The sequence below is a fragment of the Paramacrobiotus metropolitanus genome, unplaced genomic scaffold, assembly GCF_019649055.1.
Source record: "Paramacrobiotus metropolitanus isolate TYO unplaced genomic scaffold, Prichtersi_v1.0 Parri_scaffold0000042, whole genome shotgun sequence".
In the NCBI taxonomy this organism is placed as follows: domain Eukaryota; kingdom Metazoa; phylum Tardigrada; class Eutardigrada; order Parachela; family Macrobiotidae; genus Paramacrobiotus; species Paramacrobiotus metropolitanus.
The window spans coordinates 498,095-521,045 of NW_026570262.1; the positions used below are offsets into that span (position 1 = coordinate 498,095).

General features: G+C 44.3%; 2 protein-coding genes across 2 annotated transcripts; both read left to right on the top strand.

Annotated features, from left to right (window-relative positions):
* The first annotated feature begins 7,952 nt into the window (after window positions 1–7,952).
* LOC129590767 (uncharacterized) lies at window positions 7,953–14,698 on the top strand. Its single transcript, XM_055486137.1, has 17 exons — window positions 7,953–7,973; window positions 8,034–8,265; window positions 8,347–8,425; window positions 9,046–9,336; window positions 9,394–9,445; window positions 9,525–9,631; window positions 9,956–10,133; window positions 10,197–10,287; window positions 11,579–11,708; window positions 11,770–12,196; window positions 12,319–12,647; window positions 12,740–12,937; window positions 13,005–13,166; window positions 13,237–13,305; window positions 13,532–13,802; window positions 13,873–13,990; window positions 14,050–14,698. Exons 2-15 carry the CDS (start codon window positions 8,093–8,095, stop codon window positions 13,568–13,570), a joined length of 2,325 nt encoding a protein of 774 aa, XP_055342112.1. The 5' UTR covers window positions 7,953–7,973; window positions 8,034–8,092; the 3' UTR covers window positions 13,571–13,802; window positions 13,873–13,990; window positions 14,050–14,698.
* Window positions 14,699–15,020: 322 nt separating this feature from the next.
* On the top strand, window positions 15,021–18,977 carry LOC129590836 (thioester-containing protein 1 allele R1-like). Its single transcript, XM_055486259.1, has 11 exons — window positions 15,021–15,213; window positions 15,295–15,367; window positions 15,789–16,067; window positions 16,161–16,212; window positions 16,277–16,386; window positions 16,530–16,632; window positions 16,693–16,783; window positions 17,185–18,042; window positions 18,103–18,415; window positions 18,492–18,652; window positions 18,732–18,977. The coding sequence occupies exons 1-8, from the start codon at window positions 15,035–15,037 to the stop codon at window positions 17,342–17,344; spliced, it is 1,047 nt and encodes a 348-aa protein (XP_055342234.1). The 5' UTR covers window positions 15,021–15,034; the 3' UTR covers window positions 17,345–18,042; window positions 18,103–18,415; window positions 18,492–18,652; window positions 18,732–18,977.
* Window positions 18,978–22,951: the final 3,974 nt, after the last annotated feature.

The window sequence follows — 22,951 nt, forward strand, 5'->3', positions numbered from 1 at the left end:
TCCGAATCGAGACCACCACGCGAACGAACGAGCCCATTCATGTTGTCGTAAGTCAGCAAAAAACGCTGAAAACTGTACATCGGTTTATTACATTGAAAACTTATTTTGAAAATAGTGATTACCTAAACCTTGAAGGTGACCAAAAAGTTACAGCATGTCTTGGAATTTTCAGCTCCTCTCAAACTCCGATGTGAGTTTTCTGTGGAGTGATTCGATCTTGCAGCTTGGTCAGCAAGTAAACGTTACGGTGTCCATCGCAGAAGCGATGGGACGAGCGGGACGCCTCATTGCCTACTACATTCGGAGTGATGGCGAACTGGTCGGCAACATTATCCCGCTGTTGATTGAAAGTTACCGATCACCCACAAGCGTAAGACGTCGATGTCGTCATACTGCCATAATTACTGTTGACGTTATTAAACGAGTAGGTTCACTACAGTTTATTTTTTGTGGGATAGGTCACTTTGTCAGTCACGTCCCGCAACCGGTCATCGTATGTACAACCGGGCGAAGAGATCCGCATCCAAGCACACACAACTCCTTCAGCACTGGTAGCGTTCCTAGCTATTGATGCGAGCCTGCTGCACAAACAATTCAGCGACGACATAGTGACTGCTGCTGTATGTCCAAAGAAACTTTATGATTACGAATTTATGGTAAAAGTGCGTTGCTTCCGTTGCAGACTTACGCACCAGCGAGCCGAATGAAAACGAATCCACATTTTTTACTCTCATTTGGCGATTATCTTACGGTATGGTATTCCTTTGGCGAAAGCAATAATATTATATAGAAGTAACAGACAAAAGCTATTCGAACTGGGAGCTGTGTTGTTCTGCACAGAAACCGGTGGATACAGATCCTGTGCAGCACTTTATTCTGACAAATACCAAAGTGTCAACATCCATCTTGTCAGACCGATTATTCAAGTCTCGGCAATGGTGTATTGGACTGGATGTGGGTCCTGGATGCGGTGGGGTTTCTTACTCTCGGCCGACGCAGTACACTAGGGAATATTACCAGTATAGATCGTGGGATACAGAAGCTTTCAACCTTGACCTAAAACTGGATCCCCACACGCGCCGAGATAAAAGCCGCAGCTTCCTTTTTGAAACAGCAATAGCAGAGTACGTACGTCAACGGGTTTGTACTGAAGTTGAAGAAAAAATTATTATAAAAACTACGTTAGATGCGCTCCACCTCATAGAGCTCTTATAAGTAGTGCCTCGTTTTTCTTCGGTAGCGCTAACGGGGATGTCGTATTGGATCGGCTGTTGCCCGACACGGTCACCACTTGGCAGATTTCGGCTTTTAGTCTGGACAGTGTTAACGGGTTGACGATACCGAAACAGCCGCTTTTGGTTAGTGAACTAATTCCTTTGACTTATCGAACCTTAAAAACCGGTGACAAAATTTTAACTTGACGCAGGTAGCGGCACTTCGGCCGCTGATGGTTTCGCTGCTCTTACCATACAGCGTTATCCGCTCCGAAAACTTGACCATAAAAGCGTTAGTTATGAATTACTTGCTCCATCAGCAGAACGTCACCGTCACTTTGAATATCCGCAATCCGGACAACACAACATCGACTATCATTCATCAAGATGTGACTGTTAACGCATACAACACTGTGACAGTGTCATTTGCCGTTTGTCCCCAGCAAATCGGTGACCAGAAGATAGAGCTCTCTGCGCAGTCTGAGTTGGCATCGGACCGATTAGAAAAGACCCTGATTGTTAAGCCAGAAGGTGTTGAACAATATCATACTGAAGCAGTTTTACTTGATCTGCGCAATTCGAGCCAGTTCGAGATAAACCTATCGCTTCCCAGCGATCCACCTGGAAAACTTCCCGCCTATGATAAGGTTAGGATCAGCGTCACTGGCGACATTCTCGGCACTGCCATTAACAATTTTGATCAGCTGCTTAACGTGCCTGATGGATCTTGTGAATACAGTCTGGCATTGATGGCAACCAATGCAGCTGTTTTGAAGTATCTTGAGAGAACCTCCAGACTGACTGAATCGTTACGGAAACACGTGGTTAGAAACCTGGAGCTCGGATACCAAAGGGGTCTGGCGTATCAACAAGGAGATCACTCGTTCAGCGCATGGGACAAACCCGGTGAGAATGGTTCCGTATGGCTGACAGCGTATGCAGCAACAGTATTCTGTGAGGCTTCCGAATATGTGCCGACTATTGACACCAGTGTCATTCGCGAATCTTTGAGCTATATTTCCCAACAGCAAAGAGAGGACGGGTCGCTTCAAGAAAACGTCGGCAATGATGATAAATACAAGCAGAACGATGCCTCAAATGCAGTTCCGCTGACAGCATCCACTGTCCTTGCTCTACTACAGTATAAAAGTGCAGGAAACGCCCAAGAGACGGCGTTGGACGAGACACTGGAGAAAGCTCTGCGATACTTGGAGTCCCAATTAGAAAACGTTAAAAATGACTCGTACGCGTTGGCTGTTTTAGCATACGCACTGACCAAATCTAACAGTTTGAAAAAGCTCGATGCACTGAGTATATTGCGAGAGCGCATGATTCGGGATAATTCTACAATCCACTGGATTGCGACGGGATCCGGGAGAGAAAACACTGGACGCGACTCGTCCATACAATTAAACGCAAAGGATATCGAAACCACCGGCTACGCTTTGCTGGCTCACTTGGGGAACGGGAAACTGAAAGCTGTGCTGAAAATTGCTTTAGGGCTGATATCCAAGCAGAATGCCAACGGTGGCTTCTTTTCAACTACGGTGCGTTCCATGAATCAGTATACTTGAAAATTACTTCGTGCTTTATATTTCTGTCGTTGCTGTAGGATACAGCGGTGGCACTCACAGCACTGGCTGAATTTGCAGCAACGCTTGTTGTCCCACCGTCAGTGGAAGTCGATGTCACCGATGGCATTCAAAAGACCGGTTTTACTATCAATCCAGAAAGATCACTAATAATACAAACTACTGAGGTTTCCTATAAACCGGAAGATACAGCCGTTCATGCGAAAGGAAGCGGCATCGCTATTGCATATCTCACCTGGATATACAGTGCCGTCCAGATGCCGAATGGCTCGGCCTTCGATCTGACAATCACTGTTACCAACAGCACCGCTGCCGCTAAGAAAATTGTTTTGAACATTTGCACAAAGTAGGTGTAGTTCTCCCTGCATGTAACGGTGGGTTATGTAAGTCTTAGTAAGTAATTTCCGTCTTAGTAATATGCGTAAAATCTTTTAGATGCTTGCGAGTTCCCAGCAACGCTGCGGTTGTGGAGGTCACAGCCCTTTCTGGCTATCAGTTTGACGAAGAGGAAATTGGCAATCTTTTACCAACGGTAGCGGCACTGCGGAAGAGCAAACTGGACAAAACTGGAACAGTACTCAGCTTGAATTTCGATGAGGTACGTAAGCTGTTGCAGTTTCGTCCTTATAAGAAAATCTTTTGAAAGGTCTGTTTACTGAGCCAGTCTGCATCTCTATGATTTCCGCTGGGCGTGTTCTAAATGGAATTTCCAAAATTCCAGTAGATACGTACTGATACACATCCACAATCACAGATTTACATACGGGTCACGCCAGACCTAATACTACGGCGCCCCACGCCACACTGTTTACTTCTACATGCATTTGGCATGGACGATGTATGTCGAATATCGACCTAAATCTGAAACTATCGATATAAAACTTTTTTGCTTTATAAATACATTAAATATTGAGAGAAGTAGATTTGGCCATGTGGTAGACGTAGCGCAGTTGCGATCGTTCATTGCGCTAACTGTAATTACGTAATATATTATCTGTACCTTTACGTTGGAAATTACGGGTCAAGGGCTGCGGTGTACTGTACTGTACACCGCAGTATGTACAGTTTGGTTGCAGGCTGCAGCCACCCGACTTGCAGTACAATTGATCCACTGTTAAAGCATCGTAAAATCTCTAGGTAGTCCAGTTACTGAAGCACTATGTACTTAAAAAACAGCTCATTCGGCTAATAGTATCTGTACTTGAAAGCCAATAATTATTTATTTCTCCCACTATCGTTGTCTTCAGTTTTGATAGCATAGAGGAACGTCTGTTGGTAATACCGTAATAGTACCTAATGGAATTCTTTTTCAGATATCTTCAGCCGTGAAGTGTTTCGATGTTAGCATGTACCGCGTCTACAAAGTGGACAATCTAAAGGGTCAGAGCGTCGTTATATACGATTACTACAACCCTGTTGAGCAGCGAACGGTATTCTACACTCCATACTAGTATTACGCGGGTTCCGCCTAAGGATGCGCCACCTGCGTGGCTTCATAATTATTGTACTACAGATATGTGTGACTTCATGCTGCATGGATAATCTGCCCGATAACTGCCGTAAAATACGGTGCTCGTAATCGTGCTGTTTTGTAGTGAAATTCTCGTTCACTTGCCGACTTGCAAATAACATGATCTTGGCGAAGCTGCAGCCGAATTTGACAAGATATCCAACAGTACTGACATAGAAGTAAACAAATGCAAGCAGACGGTAACCTGCCGGAAAGGCTGCGGGCGTTGATATACGAGTACGTACGTACACCAAAAGCGAGCTAAATGAACAAAAAAGTGGAAAGGTTAAATAAGCAACCTCATTACTAGCGATCAGCACTTTTGCTGCTGATATAATGTTGTACCCTACAGTCCCAAGAGACGGAGCTGCAGCTCATATGAACAAGAGAAAAATTACGTAATTAGGAGCACATAACTGTGGCAACAAATCAAGCTTTATGCACACGAAAAGATCGACCTAGAGCTCGATTGTGCAGTCAGAAATTAAATATTTTAAAGCTTAAATATTTACAGCTTCAAAACAAGTCCGACTTTCCGGTAGCTGGGAAATTTAAAGTATTGACGGTTTGACCAACACGAGGGACTAAAGTGCACCACATTTCCCGTTCCAGAAAACATCATATGTATTTTCGTGCGGTTAACCAGTTCTTGTGCGAAATATCCAACTGAGATCCAAATACTGCACACCTAAATACATTAAATTTGAAATTTGACCACCTTAAAGAGACACGGTAATTGTTGCAGTTGTGGCTTATTTAAGGTGACCCGGCGCTTCTTTCACGAACGTAAATAACCTCACAAGGTGCAGTTTACGCTTAAATACGTAAATAATTTAAGACGGATTTCACCTGAAGTAACACACTTCGGGAAAAAATAAATAAATTGGCTCGTGTAAATCTCGGTGCGTAGTGTCTGGCAGTGCTTTCCATTTTTTGCAAGAGCGAAATCACACCTGCCTATAAAAACCGTTAGTTTACTACAAACACCCACCTTCGCATAATAATAACTGAAAACTTGGTTTTGCAGACACTTACCTGATTGAAATCGTGTTGCATCGTCTGCCGGCATCTAATATGTGCTAATACTTGCAATTTATACAGTGCCAGTGGCAACTGTTGGCCCTGTGAAGTGATAAGTAGTTTTTATAACAAATTCTGTCAATAATATTGTTGTCAATCCCTTTTTGCCAAATACCTTTTCAAGAACTCTGACGAGTGGAATCGAAAACAGCACCACGAAACCCGACGACATCACTATACTGACATAGTTAAAAAGTATGAATGTCCAAGATCTTGCAGTCGTCAAATTGATTGCTATACACGAGCACGTCAAGGCGATATTGAAGCCAAAAATCAGCCAGAGAATCCACGCGTACATACATGTGATTCAGTACGCGCATACATTCAAGTAGTTCGGTTTGAACACTGAAAACTTTTCACCAATAAGTTGATACTATCCGGTGAGTAACGCTGTTGTATGCAGTATTAAACTTGTCTAAAAACTCATCACATACGCCCACCAAGATGATGGCGTCCATGAAAATGCAGAGGTGCAACTGTTGCACTAAATAATAAGGTACCGTACAGAACGTTACCCACACTGCAATGGCCTGTACGGCACTGATTTTGATGCAGAGCGGTGACCAACCGGCTTGGAAATCTCCGCGATACCAGATCGGAAACTCATCCATGAACATTCGCCAATCGAAGTACTCTCATATAGTCACAACGAGAAATGCCAGCAAGGACAAACTGGTGGCGATCTGGTTCCAGGTGGACGCTCGTTTATCGGCGATACCACTCAGTTGCACAATATTCTGTAAACTATTTCGTGTTGGCTGCCACCAGTGTCTCGTCATTAGACAGGTGCCCAAAACCGTAACCGGTTGCAGGACAAAAATGCAGTTCCATAAATTGCTGATGGCTTTCACTATTGGATCTTCTTTAAATTCAAATCGATCTTCAATGACTCCGGCAATGTTCATAGCAATGTTGAAAAGAGCGTTTATTATTGCGCCGACTACCAAGCATATAGCAGTGATCGACAAGTTGAATGTGATGAGTTTCCATTTACGGAATGATGAAAATACGACATGGAACGGCAGAAAGCCGACGACAGCCAGAATTCTTTCTGGTAAAAATTGCACAACCATTTCTTTAATATTATAGTCAGGCTATGACCGAGGACATTTTCACTTCAAGGTGGGTTTTGTTTGAATCATCAAGTCTTCTACTAGAAGCAAAAAAACAAAGCGCACGTAAACGTGTGCTCGACAAACTAACAAGAAGTTCTACGGCAGACAGCTTTGGATAGCAGTTTACGCATTTCTGTCTGAGTTCCTGATCAATCGGTTTCCACGTATTTTTGGTACACGAGCGTGCTTATATCATCTAAATAAAGGCTAAAACTACATAACTATATTCAACCGATCCCTGCTAATCAATAGCGAAAAGAATGGTGGATGCGCTTCCAATCGCATAATTTCCCGGTGGATCTAAAATTCAACATTTACCCAAAAAAACACCCGATACATTACCTGTTTCCCTATGGGCACTGCCCGGTGTGGCAACATAATTATGAGTTGCTGCTTTCGCCTGGCAATGTTTTGAACTGAGCAATTAAAGCGACGCATCGATATATTGAGTACACCATCCAAGCACACCATCTCTAAAGCTCGAGCCTCGAACACGGATCGATACTGATCCGTATTCGAGATTTAAATGAGGGATGGCATGTTTGATCCGTGATGAGATCAGATCACCACTGTCAGTGTTATTCGGCACTGTCACTACTTCCTTGGTGCAACGGGTGTATAGGTATCTCCGCGTAATAGGTCTGTCTTGAGAGAACGGCAACCAGTTAATTTTGCGAAGAGAGCGTTTAATTTTGTCATAGAACGAATGATGCAAACGAAAATCCCCATTACCCGAAGAAGTAGAGGTTGCCGACGATCTGCACGAAAAACATGCTGCACTGCCTGCATACAGATGATTTGTCGCGCTGGTCAGGGCCCATCCTGTTCTGGAAACTGCTCCTCCCCATGTTAACTGGAATGGAATTTTCGTTAAAACTTTTTCAGGGCCAAATCAACCGTTTGTGAACATACTGAATAAAGTTGGTAAATAGATTTATATATTAAGGTGCTAACAATTACCTAGTGTGCATTTTTGGCAGATGCCATAAAAGCAACAACGCACAGCATTCACGTCATTCTACTCACACTTAAAAGTATTCATGTTTAGACGGTAAAAAGCAAATTACGAGCACATTTAGTTAACTGTGAACAACTAGCGCTACAACAAGAAATCTTCGTCATTATACCTAATCAGTAACACATTAGTCTTATTCGTTGCTTGGTAAAAGAAACGCAAGCTGTATCACTTAATCAAATTTATTGAAAACATTGAAAGCTGCTTTTTTATTGGAGCCTGAGAGTTCTAACTATAAGTTGTTACCGTTTATTAAACAGTAAATTGCCGTAAACAACAAACCGGTTGTTTACAGTCAGTGTGGCACTCAATCGGATACATAGCCGGTGAAAGTTTATGCCGGTATCACTTCTTACATAAATGCAGTCAACGAGTTTGATTTCATCTGAACATATTAATCCTAAACCGGTTCCACGAGCCCCTGGCGATTCATGCACCAAATTTCGAGTAATGGCACTCCTTCGCCTTACAAAAAATCAAATACGCGATCAGTCTGCTTGATTTCAGGGAAATGCAGCAACCCCAACGATAACGTTTCCCTATCTTTTCCATCATAAGCAGCAAAAATGCATCTTCTGTACCTGGTTGCGCTGTTTACATTCTCCTGCATGGTGAATGGGTTAGAGTACGTTATTTTCGGATCACGCTCTATCCGATCTAACAGCACGTTTCCGGTGTCGATTCTGGTGATAAATGCCACGTCTAATGTTAGCATCGAAATGTCGTTAACCGTGCCCGGGTAAATTTCCGCTTTAACGCGTCGGTATCATAGCGGGATATCGGGAAGATTATGATGTTCTCCGATCATTCTGTTTTGCAGCAATTTGTCAGCCAGTCCTTTGACATTCACAACAGCGGCTGTTCTGCAACCGGATAAGCTGACGCATCCGGAAATTCATGTACGGTAGACATTAGTGAGCAAAAGTGTCAAAATTATTTCCTCAAACCGAGCAAGCGAAATTTATTGCTGTAGTCTTGTTGTACAAGTCGGCGATTCGAATATTTAACAAGATCCCAGCGGTGTTATGTTTTCCTAATTCTACGTTTCACTAGTGAGTCTCAGACAAAACATCCGTTGTGTGAATATTTCTGTGCTGTAGCCGCCCGCACAAGTTGCTCCTCTGGCGGATCCGGTCGTGGCCTTCTCTCTGCATACACTGCGCTGAACAGCGAGCTGTCGGTGCAAATATCCGTGTGCCTCACTCTGTGAAGCAACTTGTGCGGGCGGCTACAGTATTTTTTCCCATTTAAAAAGTGTTAACAAAATCTACTACGTAAATAGTCACCGCAACTTTTACAGACTATAAAATCTATACAACATTTAATGTTGTATAGTTACAACAAAATTATAAGACTACAATCATAAGGACAGATTTAAGTGCCAGCACTTTATAGACGAATCTCTTTTAGTGATACCGAGTCGCTTGCAAGCTAACTGAACATTGTCGAACATAATTATGGAAATGTGAGCACGTTCAATAAATCGAAACGACTGCCATTCTATAATTCCTTTATTTAGGTTGGTGACCTTTCACCGGCTATAACCGAGAACTTTACGCTGCACATCAACGGATCCGACTCTTCGGAATTCTTCCACGCCATGTATGCACCGCCCGTTCAGATCAAGTCCGACACGACAGCAAGAATCGAGAAGGCCGCACGAGCACCGCCTGCCACTAACCGCACCCTGCTGCAGACCGATCAACCGACGTACACCGCCAACAGAACAGTGCGATTTCGTGTTGTGACAGTGCAGTTGGTCAACTACCAACTTTGGCCTGTATTTATACCGGTCAATGTTCAGATTGTGGTACGTGCTGCGATTTTACGTTTCCAACGATTACTCTTAGCGTTTTTTTCGTGACAGGATCCGCAAGGCAATGTTGTTAAACAATACAACATCAGCAGCAGCACGGAAGGTCAACTATTACAATTCAATATCTTACCGAATCTACTGGCAAGCGCTTGGATAACCGGTAACGAAAAGGCTTTATTTAGTAATTGGCTACTTTGCTGGCGAGATTCAACTAACCTCGGATCCATTGCTGGGGACGTGGACAATCCGTGTGATAAATGCGTCTAGAGAATATCCTGTCCCTGAAACGGTAACTCCAAGGGTACATTCCATTTGTGCGCTACGTGTATAGCGTGTCCGTCGTTATGCATTGGCGTATCACTCTGTCCGCCGTTTTGAAATGCGGAAAAACCGTGTATAACATACAGATAAGTGAGCAGCAGCGGACAAATCTGGGTCAGTACGATAAATGCGCATCGAAGTAGGTAGTTTTACCAACGATACCTTCGGGGAATGTTAATGTTTTGCCAGTGTTCACTGGTTTCTCTGTTTTGTCCAAAGTCCAAACAAAGTCCGCTGTAAAATGCACCGTCAAATAACACGTGCCATTAAATTTTTTGGGTTTTGGCTGCAGACCACAGGAATATCCCCAACCTGGGAATATCCTTGTCTTTTTGGATGTAATTGGGATGTGGACGGCGTACACGAACCAGATCCCGTTCTGACCAGTACGACATTCGTGGTCCAAGAACCGACTCAAAGTCATAAGGCAGCCGATGAATCCGGTCATTCAAACAAAACCTTGCCGAATGGTGAGATCAGCCATGTTATGGCACTCGATACGCAAACACGAAACTAACAACGGCTCCTTACAGTTGTGCCGCCATTTCACGTGAATATCACTACTCCAAGGAAATACTTCACTCTCTCCCTGGACAACGAAATCCCGTTTAACGTCGCTGTAAAGTAATCAAACTAAAAGCCGCAATTTGAAATGACCGATATGTAGTTAGTTTAATGGTTAACGTCCGCACACATTCAGGGAAGAATCCCAATTCGAGGCAGCAGACACTCACAACAGCAACAATTCTCCAGAATACACAGTTTACAGATCAAGCTTTAAACAAGAATGCTGTAGCGTATTTAAACACCACGACACACACAACTCAGTACACCCACTCCCTTACAAACACATTTGTTGGCCAAATCTCAGGTTCCATAATTTTTTTCGCCATTTCTTTAAACGTACCAATGCGGGCAAACGTGGAAGACCGTCTATCTCCACGAGCAGGAACGTATACACTCACAAATCTTGTGGGAATTCCTACATTTTCCAGCTGTTTGGCAATGAACGCATTGTAGTCCTTAACACTGTCAAACTTCGAATCCTTGACCCGTGGGATACCTCTCACACAAAAGTCCGCATGTGGCTGGTGCTTGGCTTGTAGTGTTTCCGTCAGTTCTCTCGAGGGTCCCTCACTCGTTCCAGTACGCGTGCCACGCACAACCTTCGGTGCCTTCGTGATAACGGATGCGTAAGACTGTGGTTTCATCGCCAGTGTAGGATGGTTCGTGGATGTGGTGGGGTTCTTCGATTGTGACTGGGCAAGCTGTCCTTTTCCGAGTTTCGCAGGGACAATCCTCTTAGGGCTCCAGACTTTACCCGCTTGCTTCAAGCCAGGAATGTCTACTGAATAGTCTGTCACTCCAAAATGTTCGTCCACAGTTTGCACATAATCGGGGTCTTCCTTCATGTACACATCCATCCCATTCCACTGGTGACCAACTGCACACTCAACCAGAAACACTCTTTCACACAGTTCCTCAATAATTTTATCAATCGCTTCCACATTATCTGAAGATTGAGATGCATCAGGTGGGGGATGAGCCACAGAAGAACAGGACCCGTTCACGTGCTGAACCAACTGCTCTGTCAGAGCCTTGTTGAGGGCCGTCAGCTGCTCAACTTTCTCATTCAGGCTTTCCACATAGCTCACCAAAGTTTTAAACTGCGGTATAAATTTTGTCCAAACAATACTCGAACCATTTAAGTCATACAGAGACCGAGGAAACTCAGGAAAGCTCATTTTCACCAAAATATTCAAAATATTGAGTTCTGCATATCTTACCAAGTATTTCGTCGATAGAGTTATTGCAGATATTTGGTACCGAGATTAGTTTGTATTAAATCGGATGATATGCATCTCCTGTAATATATATGTATAATTAATTTTTCTAACAGTTCTTAATATACTAGCTACGCATCCGGAAGACGGGAACCAGTTAAGGGAGTTTTTGACATTGCCGCCCTCCGACCGTCCGAGTCTCAAAGCAGCCTGAGCGATGAAACTCAGTACTTATCAGTATGGAACATATCCATACCTGCAGTAAGCTGAAATTAAAACAATTATCTCACGTTCATGTTTCATTTAGTGAAGACATTTTTAGAACAATGATGGTGAAGCATCCGGGTTAGTCCCGCTGCAGCAACTGTCGAGCGGCGCAAGCTGGTTATCCACAGCAATAATTCGTGCAAATTTCACGGAAGCGGCGACCGGCACAACCGAAAGCGCTGTCCGAGCTGCTGTGTACTTTACGCCTGAACGATATCGAGTCCATTTCGGTGACGAGCCGCTGGAGTCCATAATCACAGAGAAGCCCTACACATTCACACCGGGATTTCCCTATCGCATATCGGTGCGTATTCTGGATTACGACGGCCGGCCGCCGCCGCTCAGCACTACGAAAGCGGAAGTAGTTGCGCACTACTTCAAATACAACGGCGCGGGACAATGGTCGCCACTATCGTTCCAAGGCGACGTGCGCTGTGCTGGGCTGGTGACGCCTCCAATGTTCGTTGGCGGCACCGCATCAGGTAATACTACAGTATTTTTATCATGACAATAGAAGCAATTGCGTATTGGAACGCTATAGATACTTTGCTGTTGTAGCTGCGATAACAACCCGTAAAGGAAGCAAACTGAACCTTGCTCTTAGATTTTAATCCTATGGATTTTACCTTTTGGGTTTTATCTGTTCACCGGGATTGCGATCCTCCCACAACATGGCTGGCAAATGTAGCCTCCGACGGAACCATCAGCCTTGATATTCCTACGCCTCGCAACGCGGATTTTCTGGTGGTCAGAGTTTCTTACATGAATCAAACACCGCGCCTGTATCCATCGTTTCACATGGCCTTTGGCAAACAATCACGGAGCGGTAGCTTCCTGGTGATCAGCCAGGTCACGACGGAATTGCGAACTGGGAAGGAGGCGGTGTTTTTTATTGACACCACGGATAGGAGCATGGAACCAGTTCATATTCTGGTATGCCAATCCTGACCGTCATTCTTTTTGAACGCATAACCGATGCTGACTGCGAAATAAACTGTATAGAGAGCGTCAGCATAACGTCGTAGGTGTTGTCAAGTTCCGATCCCAGTTTTCTCTGGACCGCATCCATCTTGAATCCCGGTCCGCGTGTAACGGTTAGCGTACCAATGATGGAGCAAATGGGATCAACAGGACGTCTCTTCGCTTACTATGTCCGCAGTGACGGTGATCTTGTTGGCGATATCATGCAGCTGACAGTTGAGAACGACCAGAAACCATCCAAGGTAAACTGCACTGATTACTCACGTCGCTAAAATGAAAAGCAGTTGGCCAGCGCAGTGTTTTCCCTAGGTTACCGTATCTGTCGCAACCAAGAGTGGCTTGCAGTACGCTCAGCCCGGGGAAGAGATCACCGTGCAGGCACACGCCAGTCCGTTTTCCACGGTGGCCTTCCTCGCCGTGGATGAGAATACGTTGCGGAAGAATCCAGGCACCAATATAACGGCTGAAGTTGTGCGTAGACGTGGCGTTTCTTGCTGAGAGTTAATCAATTATTTAGGGCTTGTCGACGTTGCATCTGTAGGTCAAGCTCACAAGAAAACCGGGAAAACCGAATCCCCAGTTTTTGTTGTCGGTTCTGGACCGTTTTATGGTATGTTGCTATACAAGGCTCGTCATACATTTTGCTAGAAAAGTCAGTTTAATAAAGATTAAAAAAGCTGGAATGCACCTCTGAACAAGATCGGACACCGGTCTTTGGTGTACTCAAAATATTCCGGCGGCACGTAATGTTCAAGGAATTAGAATTCAGCTAGTGGCGACCGATCGTCCTCGTAACAGACTAGTTTGCCAAGCCAGTAAAAATCATACAATTTCAGAGACCGCTGGATACCGGCCCCGTACGCCAGTTCTTTTAACCAACACCAACCTATCCACATCCAATATATCAACAAAATTATGGGAATATAAGAACTATTGCATTGGTGGCGACGTGGGACCAGGCTGTGGGGAACAACGGTTTTTTCTTCTGCCTGATGGCACCTTCGGTCGCTCATGGGACGACAAATTCCACTATCCGGATTGGCCGTTATCACCGCAGTTTGACGACAAAACTCACTCCAGTTTCCTTTTCACATCCGCTGTAGCAGAGTAGGTGTACAAAGGAAATTAGTTGTATAAGCCATCGGCTATCGTGCTTTAAAATTTTTATACTCCGCAGAGCTAACGGGAATGTAATAATAAAAAGTAAAGCACCGGATGCTATCGGCACATGGCAGATTTCGGCTTTCAGCCTGAGCAACACAACAGGATTAACGGTGTCCACGAAGCCATTCAAAGTTAGTCGAGGGGTTTTGCGGGAATTCGAAAAACCTCGATAACTTCATTTTGATTACAGCTACACGTGCTTCGACCGCTTCTCATTTCATTCGACCTACCGTCCACCATCGTACGCCGGCAGAACCATACTATCGAGGTGGTCATGTATAACTTCATGGCAAAAAACCAAAATGTCACTGTTATGCTGGAGATGCACAATCCGGACAACACCACAGCGTCCTTCATGCAACATGTCGCTTCTCAGCCAGAAGTACCAGCAGTCGCTATCTTTAACATAATGCCGGAAAATGTTGGTGACGTGCGCGTTAAGGTTACAGCAAAATCTGAATTGGCGTCCGACCAACTGGAAAGAATCCTTTCAGTCATTCCATAAGACGTGTTTTGCTATTACAATTTCAGAGTTTATTTAAAAAGCTGCTTTGTGTGGTTTTTCTTTGAAATGATCGCGCTAACGAGGCGACAGCCCAGAGAAGCTACGAGCGCTATTTTGTGAGTTTGTTTGCGCAGTACAGTATGCAATTCATATTTGTACTAGCCTAATAGTCACCGTGATTATACTCGGTCAGCTCGATACGATGATAACAGTTGTCATCCGTTTATGACAGTGAACTACTCATAACAGTTAAATTTCCCGCTTTTAATGGAAAAGAAACGAAGACATGGCACATTATAGCAGAGTACGTGTACTTGCTGTGTGGCAAAGCTGGCAATAAGGCGGTCCTTGTTTCTACCGAATCTCTCGGCTTTCTAATTGCGTTTATTAACCTTAGCCGGTTTCGCCGATGACTAATCTACCGGATGCCACTATATGCCGTTGCCCACAAAGCCACTGATAAATTACAGGTGCAGACGAGTTCCGGCAATTAGGCGACGTGATACCTTGTGGCTACCGAAAGTTGAACGTGCTGCTTTATGCAGCAAAACTTCTTCTGCAGCGATGCTCTTCCGAGTCAGTGGTTTAGTATGGAGACTGCAATCAGCAGTGAGCTACGCCTGTTAGAAGCATAATGGCCTCTGTGTGCAGTTCATCCGAGCTCCAAACAATGCCGGCTGTGCGTATACTCGTCATCGTGCTTGGTCTTTGCTCGGGTTTCGTAAGCGGACTCGATTATGTCATTCTGGGACTGGGTGGCGTTGAACCTGGCAGACCATTTCCCGTCTCAATTTTGGTTTTCCATGCTACGTCGGATGTGAAGATTGACATGGCTCTAGTCGGACAGCGGTATCCGAAAACTTCTCTTTCTATTAACTGCTTGGTGCTTACGGGTTGCTAATGGAAACAACAATGTTTTTTTGAAAACAGGCACGCCGGCCAATTGGTGTTCTCCTCTTCCGCCCTAATACAGGACGAACGTTTGACCACGCTAGAGATCAGTGTACGTGATTGTGTGATTAATAAGTATTTCATCAGATATAACCGACTCGCATACCTCCCTTTGTTCGTTCGTGTAACGATTAACAACATACGCTAAATCTGCATATTTCTACAATGTTGAACAATAATGAGCTTGACCCTTGCGCAGTGCGCAAGCGAGCGTTCAATATTATAAATTAGAAAAAATCAGAACTCGCATATAAAGCGTACGGAATCTACGGATACGCGACAAGCGGTGTCGCACCATTGTCGCAACTGCTCAGTAAACCGGTTTATTTATGCAGTTATCGTACTTCATATGTTCAGTCAATTATTGGTTTCCTAGAACAGCCTGCACTGCATCGTACTTGCCACGCGCCATGCAACTTCAACCGTACCGCACATCTTCATTTCTGCTTACGAAAAGTGTTTCCTTTATTTAGGTGGGTGATCTCTCCGCTATGACAGCCGATAATATGACGCTATACATTAACGGAGCTGACTCGTCGGCAGCCTTTTCCGCCGCATATCCAAATATTTACTGGAACGCTGCAGTGCGCAAACCTGTAGAAGACCGGGACGCATTGTTCCCGAAAATTCTCATACAAACGGACCAGCCGCAGTGCCAAGCAGGAGATACAGTGCGCTTTCGCGTTGTGTCCGCCAGAAGCGTGGACGATCGGCAACAGCCTATGTTTGTGCGGCTTAACGTCCAGATTGTGGTACGTACTAGGGTTACTAGTTAGTACTATGGTTAACGAGCGATAGTAACTAGGCATAGCGTCCACTATGTTATCTTTTTTGGCTTGTGACAGGATCCGCTTGATAACGTGGTTAAAGAGTTCAACAACGACAACGGCTCCGAAGGTTGATAGTTTGAGCTGGATCAACATGAAATTCACTTGCAAGTTTGGCTTTCTCCTTTTGCTAGCTACTGGTTATTTTGCCGGCGAGATGTCATTATCCGCGGATCCCCTGTTGGGCGAGTGGAGAGTTCGCGTGGTGAACGCTTCCGTTGGTGAATGTCCAGCTCCGGAACCGGTAAAAGGCAGATTCTTGTTTTATACGGTTGTATCCATCATTTTTCCTTAGAACATGCAAATTTTCTTTTTGTTTCGTACATTTTCATTTTTCGTGCAAATTTAGAACCACATGAAATGTTATAAAAATGCTTGACGTTATAGACAACACCGGCACCATCTGATTGTATGAACATCTTCGGATGCTTCATTCCTTATAACAAGAATCCCATTCTGGCCATCAAACCATTCTTCGTTTACGAATTCAGTAAAGTTTATGTAATTAGCCGTCATTCCTTGGATCAGCTAAAACTTTAAATTATTTTAGTTTCCTCGCGATTTGAAGTTACAATTACCGACGCCAAAACCAACATCGTTCCGTCGGTGGATAAGGAAATTCGTTTCAAAGTATCGGCAAAGTAAGTTTCCGTGTCCTGGTTGCCGGCCGCTCCTTAGGTTACGGCTTTGAAACTCTAATTTAACTCTCGATAAAATAGTGGATCCTTTGGTAGTTCTGTGTTGTCCTATAGCTGGTCTCGGATACCTATAGGCGAAAATTACGGTTTATGCAACGCAAAAGCAAAGCTGCAGTCATAGTTGATACGGTATACACATGTTTGTGTCCTGATTGCTATATCACATGATTGTTTGTGTCCATATTACCGGCAGTTGCGCACGCACTGTACGTAAGCTAAAAGGCACTCTTTGGACAAAAGCAATGGTTAGCGGGTTACCAAATAATATAAGAACGAACCGCAATATTGTCGTACTTTGCCTAGCAAAAATTATTGTATTGATAGCTAACTTCGAATTTTACAAGGTACTCATCTGGCAAGCCTGTCAAAGGAATTTTTGATGTTGCGATTGTCGTTTGGCATCGCAACTACAGTCATACCACATCAGAATTCGACGTTCAATACGTTATATGGCTGAAAGGATTCATTCCAGTTGGTCGGACGCCAATTCAGATTTTGCTGTAACCTTAACGCGCACGTCACCAACATTTTCCGGCATTATGTTAAAGATAGCGACTGCTGGTACTTCTGGCTGAGAAGCGACATGTTGCATGAAGGACGCTGTGGTGTTGTCCGGATAGTGCATCTCCAGCATAACAGTGACATTTTGGTTTTTTGCCATGAAGTTATACATGACCACCTCGATAGTATGGTTCTGCCGGCGTACGATGGTGGACGGTAGGTAACATCGCGGACGATCACAATGACTTGTGACGTATTTCTGGAACCGCCATCGTCGTTATTTCGTTTCTGCAGTACAACAGTACTCAGCCGCCGGCAGCATTGAACTGGATAAGACCTTGCAAAAGGCAGTCAAGTACCTGGAACTGCAACTGGAATTTATTAAAAACGATTCGTACACGTTGGCTGTTACCAGCGATGCCCTGACTCAAGCCAACAGTCCAAAAAGGGCCGATGCACTGAGCCTGTTAAAACAGCGGATGGTGCATAATGAGTCTAGTAATCACTGGACTACCAACGGAGCTAACAATGATGTCGATAAAGACGCAGCGAATTCATATTCTACCAGTTCGAAAGATGTCGAAGCTACAGCTTATGCTCTCCTTACATTTCTAGCCAATAAGGAACTGGACGCGTCATTGAAAATTGCAGCCTGGCTCGCGCCGAAGCAGAACGCCGAAGGTGGATTCTTTTTCGTCACGGTGAGCATATTTGAAGCAGTATTTAGAAAGATTTACTGTTTACGACAACATTCTTTGTAGGATACTCCCCTCGCACTGGAAGCACTCTCCAAATTTGCACAGGTTCTGCATGGTTTGCCGTCATTAGAAATCGAAGTGATAAATGGCATTCAAAAAAGCGATTTTAGTATCACAGCAGAGACAGCTTTGCTGGTGCAGAGCATGAAATTTGCGGAAAAGCCACAAGAAATTGCTATAAATGTCAAAGGAAGCGGGTTGGCCGTGGCAGATGGACGTTTAATACGCTGCAGCCCAAAGAGTATGGAACCTTTGTCATCAACGCCACTCTAATTCCATCTTCTTCCAAGAAATCGCGTCTGGATCTGTGCATTAAGTAAGGACGATGCTATATCACCGAGTGTGTCACTTTTCGGTTTACCACTTGTTAAAAACGTTTTTAATGTATTCAGATAGGAGAAATATGGCGCGAGTACGACGGTTGTCGAGGTCAATGCACTCTCTGGATACGAATTTAACGGGGAAGCAATATCCATCTTCGTCGAACTGTGGAAGAATTGCGGAAAACCCAACTGGAAAAAACGAACACCGTACTGAATCTGTATTCCAGGAGGTACTAAGTTACCAACTAAGTTCTACCGCGTGCTCATATGCTAATTCAGTAACTTCAGTTCGACTTCATTCTTTTGCAGACAACTTCGAAGACAAAGTGCTTCATTCTCAGCATGTACCGCGTTTACCGAGTGGAGCATTTGAGAATGCAGAGCATTGTCGTTTACGATTACTACAGTTCTCAAGAACGCCGCACAGTGTTGTATGAACCACGACAATCTCGCGAGTCTGCTTATGCGGCACCCTTCACAACGAGCGAATAACTCACAAAGCTTTTCTCGTTACGATACCGCCACAAAGATGTTAGTTGAAGTGTTCCGAATGCTGTAATTTAATGTTGGTGTTAATAAAGCGTTGAGGTTTTGATACACGCAAGTACTGTTAATTAGCGTTCGGAAGTTAAAAGGGTTGACAGCTTAATTCTAATAACTTCCGCAACCACGATCACCCGGATATCTGCAGCTAACGCGTTGGTAATTAAAGTGACGTCAAAACATATATCGCTTTATTGCTACCGAATGATTGATAAATGTTCTTGCCATTTCGATGAAATGCTGTCCTCTAGCAAGTTGTCTCATGCATGCTTTCTTACCGTTGACCCCTTTGAGTGAATGTATTTTACCGATTTTGCGATAATTAAGTATTTGAAACTGCGGTACAACCGCAATACTATTATATCACGGTGTCAAGTAATGAATATATGAAAATGGGATCACAAATTAATCACAATCATATCAATAATAAGAATGTTTTCTGTTTTCACCAAGTACGTAATACACATTTGTGACTGTGTCAGCCCCATTAGTCAGTCCACTAAATTAATTATAGGTAGTTGTCGCAAGTTCTGCCAGTGGTGCAGCAATTCATTATTTTCGTGTTACCGGAACTGTGATGTATGTGAAAGTAGTATGTATGTACTGCATCGCGAAGTGCAGGGTATACACGATATACATCACATTCCTGATTTACTGTTAACCACCAAGGAGCAGAAGAAAAAATCAACAAAGCGTTCGCCAAACAAAATTGTGTGCCCAATGGGGATTCGCTGGAACGGAATGAGCCGCTTTTACCTGCTCGATAGCAAACATTAAACTGATGCCACATATGACCCTAATCATATTATGTCAAAGATGAGTAGTGTCAGAGTGCTGCGCATATAGCACAGGATATTGGCACATGCGCCTCACCATCATTGGCTCGGCTTGCCATCCGCCAGCTTCTCAAACACGACTGATCGTGTTTGCCATTCGAGTGCCAGCTTCGGAACCGTTAACATCGATTCCTAGCATATTTTGGTTTCATGCCTTTTTTCCCTTTATTTCGATGTTGATTAGCTTTTATTTCGGTGAAATAAAGCGATTATTTCGAGGAGATGTTGTTTCCGTTGTCGTTTCTCTGTACAGCGTAGACGCTTCTCCGAGATGGTGGAGATGCCTCAAGATTCCTGTCATCCTCTTTAGCTTTTCGCACTCGATAACGGCGTTACACTGAACACGCCATAACACGGAAGTTTGCGCGATCGCGCTGGGTTTCCTCACCTCCAGTGGAGACCACGGTCCATCAGCGATAGCCAGCAAAGAGCAGCAAAAGCAGGAGAACTCTCCCACAGAACCGAAGCACGAAGCGTCGCTGGTTCGGAAGGCACGCGGCCGCCAGCAAGGAGAAGAACCCAGGAACAATTCGATATTGTAAGCATACTGTGTTATACAGTACGGATATCACATGTAGATTATTTCTACAATAACCTAGACGTCCACGTTTCTGTAAAATAACGAGTTTCTCCCGTATAAGGGAAGGATATAAATCTGGTTAGATTATTGCCATAAACTTTGGAAGGTTGCCCTGTAAAGAGAATTATTTCTCGTAAATTGTCCTTCTTTAGGGGTCATTAGAATTGCAGTGGTATTTGAACGGTTGTTCTAATATTCCTTTTAATGGAACGACAATGACGGAACCCGCGATAATTGTCGTTTTTGTGCAACCATTAGTCCGGTATATTGACGATATTCTAGTTGTGACGGAACGACCGTTCCGCAATCGGAAAAGTCAAAACACTCGCTGATTTTATCAGCAGATATTTTCTTCGAAAGAGAGAGGAGGAGAACAATAGAGCCGAGCCGAGCAGGCTATTCATAGCCGCCCAGGCCAAATTTTGGTTACAGGCTGCAAAGCAGCGACACGTTGAGATACATTGACCCACAATGCAGTGGGGATAGTGCGTAAACTTGCTCGGAAATAAGTCTAGAATTTAACCCTGAGTTCTACCTTTTAATAGAGATAGATGTTAACGGCATAATGCCCGTAAATCGTTCACCGCCAAGAAAACAACCAGCTATTGATCGGCTGAAACAGGGCGTAGAGGACGTCCTAAAATCAGCTAGTAAAGTACTGAAAGGGATAACCCACGATCCAGCAAAGGCTGGCACGAGCGATACTGTACAACAAGACAAAGTTACCCGCAGCAAAACAAATCAGTTGAAAGGAGCAGGTGTGGAAATCACCCATAAAGTCCTTGAAGATAAACCTCGTAAACCGAGGAAAGCTACCGTAATGGATCAAGGAGATAATCTCCTTGACACACCATTAATGCAACCGCCGGAACAATTGTTCTTTAGGCCGTTAACTCCAGATAAAGTCCGACAGGTTAATCCCGATAATCGGGAAGAGGAACGCGCAGCAGCGCCAGAGCGATCAGATAGTACAACAGAATCGACGGCCACAACGGGGTCGTTCTCTCAAGTAAGCGAAAGTGAGCTCAATAAGTCCGCAACGACGGAAGAAGAAGACGAACCCGTGACAGTAATACCGAGTACATTGCGTAAGGCGCAATCATATACTGCTGATTTAAACGAATTGTGTGGAAATCACCCATAAAGTCCTTGAAGATAAACCTCGTAAACCGAGGAAAGCTACCGTAATGGATCAAGGAGATAATCTCCTTGACACACCATTAATGCAACCGCCGGAACAATTGTTCTTTAGGCCGTTAACTCCAGATAAAGTCCGACAGGTTAATCCCGATAATCGGGAAGAGGAACGCGCAGCAGCGCCAGAGCGATCAGATAGTACAACAGAATCGACGGCCACAACGGGGTCGTTCTCTCAAGTAAGCGAAAGTGAGCTCAATAAGTCCGCAACGACGGAAGAAGAAGACGAACCCGTGACAGTAATACCGAGTACATTGCGTAAGGCGCAATCATATACTGCTGATTTAAACGAATTGTTGAACTCTGCGGCTAAGTCGACAACAGGTTCCCGTATTGTAGAATTGAAGCAAGCGACCGAAACTATTACGGCGAATCCAGTGTTGATCAAAGATCTGCAAAGGAAGTTAGAAGTAGCCGAAGATGAGGCACAACACCATAAGAATCAGTATCAACACGCTCATAATTCCTTTAAAAATATGGAGAAGATCGTACTGGGCTTACGAGCCTTAATAGGCAAAAAGGATACGGCGATCGCCGAATTAAAGGAAAAAACAGATGAATTGCGCGCTAGAAATTCCGATTTGAATCAGCAATTAGCTGAAAAAGATACAGCCCTAGACCAAACGTGGAAGGAATATCAAAGGGTGAAAACTGACAATTTTCATCAAAAAGGGGAGATAACCCATCTGCAGTCTATGCTGCACGAGAGCCAGACCGAACATAAATCCCTAATTGGGAAATTTAACTCTCTAGCAAAGGATTATCGAACGTTATACGATCGACAAATGAACCCAGAAGCCGTAGAATACGGCGAGCGACCACTTAGCAGGGCATACGCCGCAAATACCGAAGAGACGCAATTGTCTCGGGCACAGCATACACCCTCGGCAATGAACGAGAGTGGTTCCCGGGAAATGCCGAGTGCTGATAAACAGCAATATCTCCGCAGTATTTTGCGGGAAGAGATTCAACGAGCAGGCATCGCACAAAGCAGGACGGTAAGTCCTGTGAGGAAATCGGACTTGGCTGAAGTGATGCGACAGCCCGTGCCGCGCCCGAGCTACAATGCGAGCAAAGAAGACATCGATAGTTTTATAATTAAATTTGATCATGCAGCCACCGCTAATCGGTGGACTACAGATGAGAGAAAAATAACGGAGTTGGCATATTGCTTGAAAGATGAAGCCATTGTGTGGTACAACGGGTTGATCACTTCAAACGCTGCACCCACAACATACCGTGAATGGAAACAGCAATTAATCGCCAGATTTGGCGATTCTAAAAGATCGGTTAACGCGTTAGCAGAGCTAACAAATCGTAACTACCGCCCTGGCCAGGAAACCCTGGAAAGCTACTATCAGGCCATGATGACT

Bases quoted from the DNA above. Each gene is read 5' to 3' on its own strand.
- LOC129590767 (XM_055486137.1), top strand. From the start codon at position 8,093: ATGCATCTTCTGTACCTGGTTGCGCTGTTTACATTCTCCTGCATGGTG. The intron at 8,426-9,045 runs GTACGGTAGACA...TCCTTTATTTAG, and splicing joins TGACGCATCCGGAAATTCAT to GTTGGTGACCTTTCACCGGC. The intron at 12,197-12,318 runs GTAATACTACAG...CCTTGCTCTTAG, and splicing joins CGTTGGCGGCACCGCATCAG to ATTTTAATCCTATGGATTTT.
- LOC129590836 (XM_055486259.1), top strand. From the start codon at position 15,035: ATGCCGGCTGTGCGTATACTCGTCATCGTGCTTGGTCTTTGCTCGGGT. The intron at 15,214-15,294 runs GTATCCGAAAAC...TTTTGAAAACAG, and splicing joins ATGGCTCTAGTCGGACAGCG to GCACGCCGGCCAATTGGTGT. The intron at 16,387-16,529 runs GTAAAAGGCAGA...TTGACGTTATAG, and splicing joins AATGTCCAGCTCCGGAACCG to ACAACACCGGCACCATCTGA.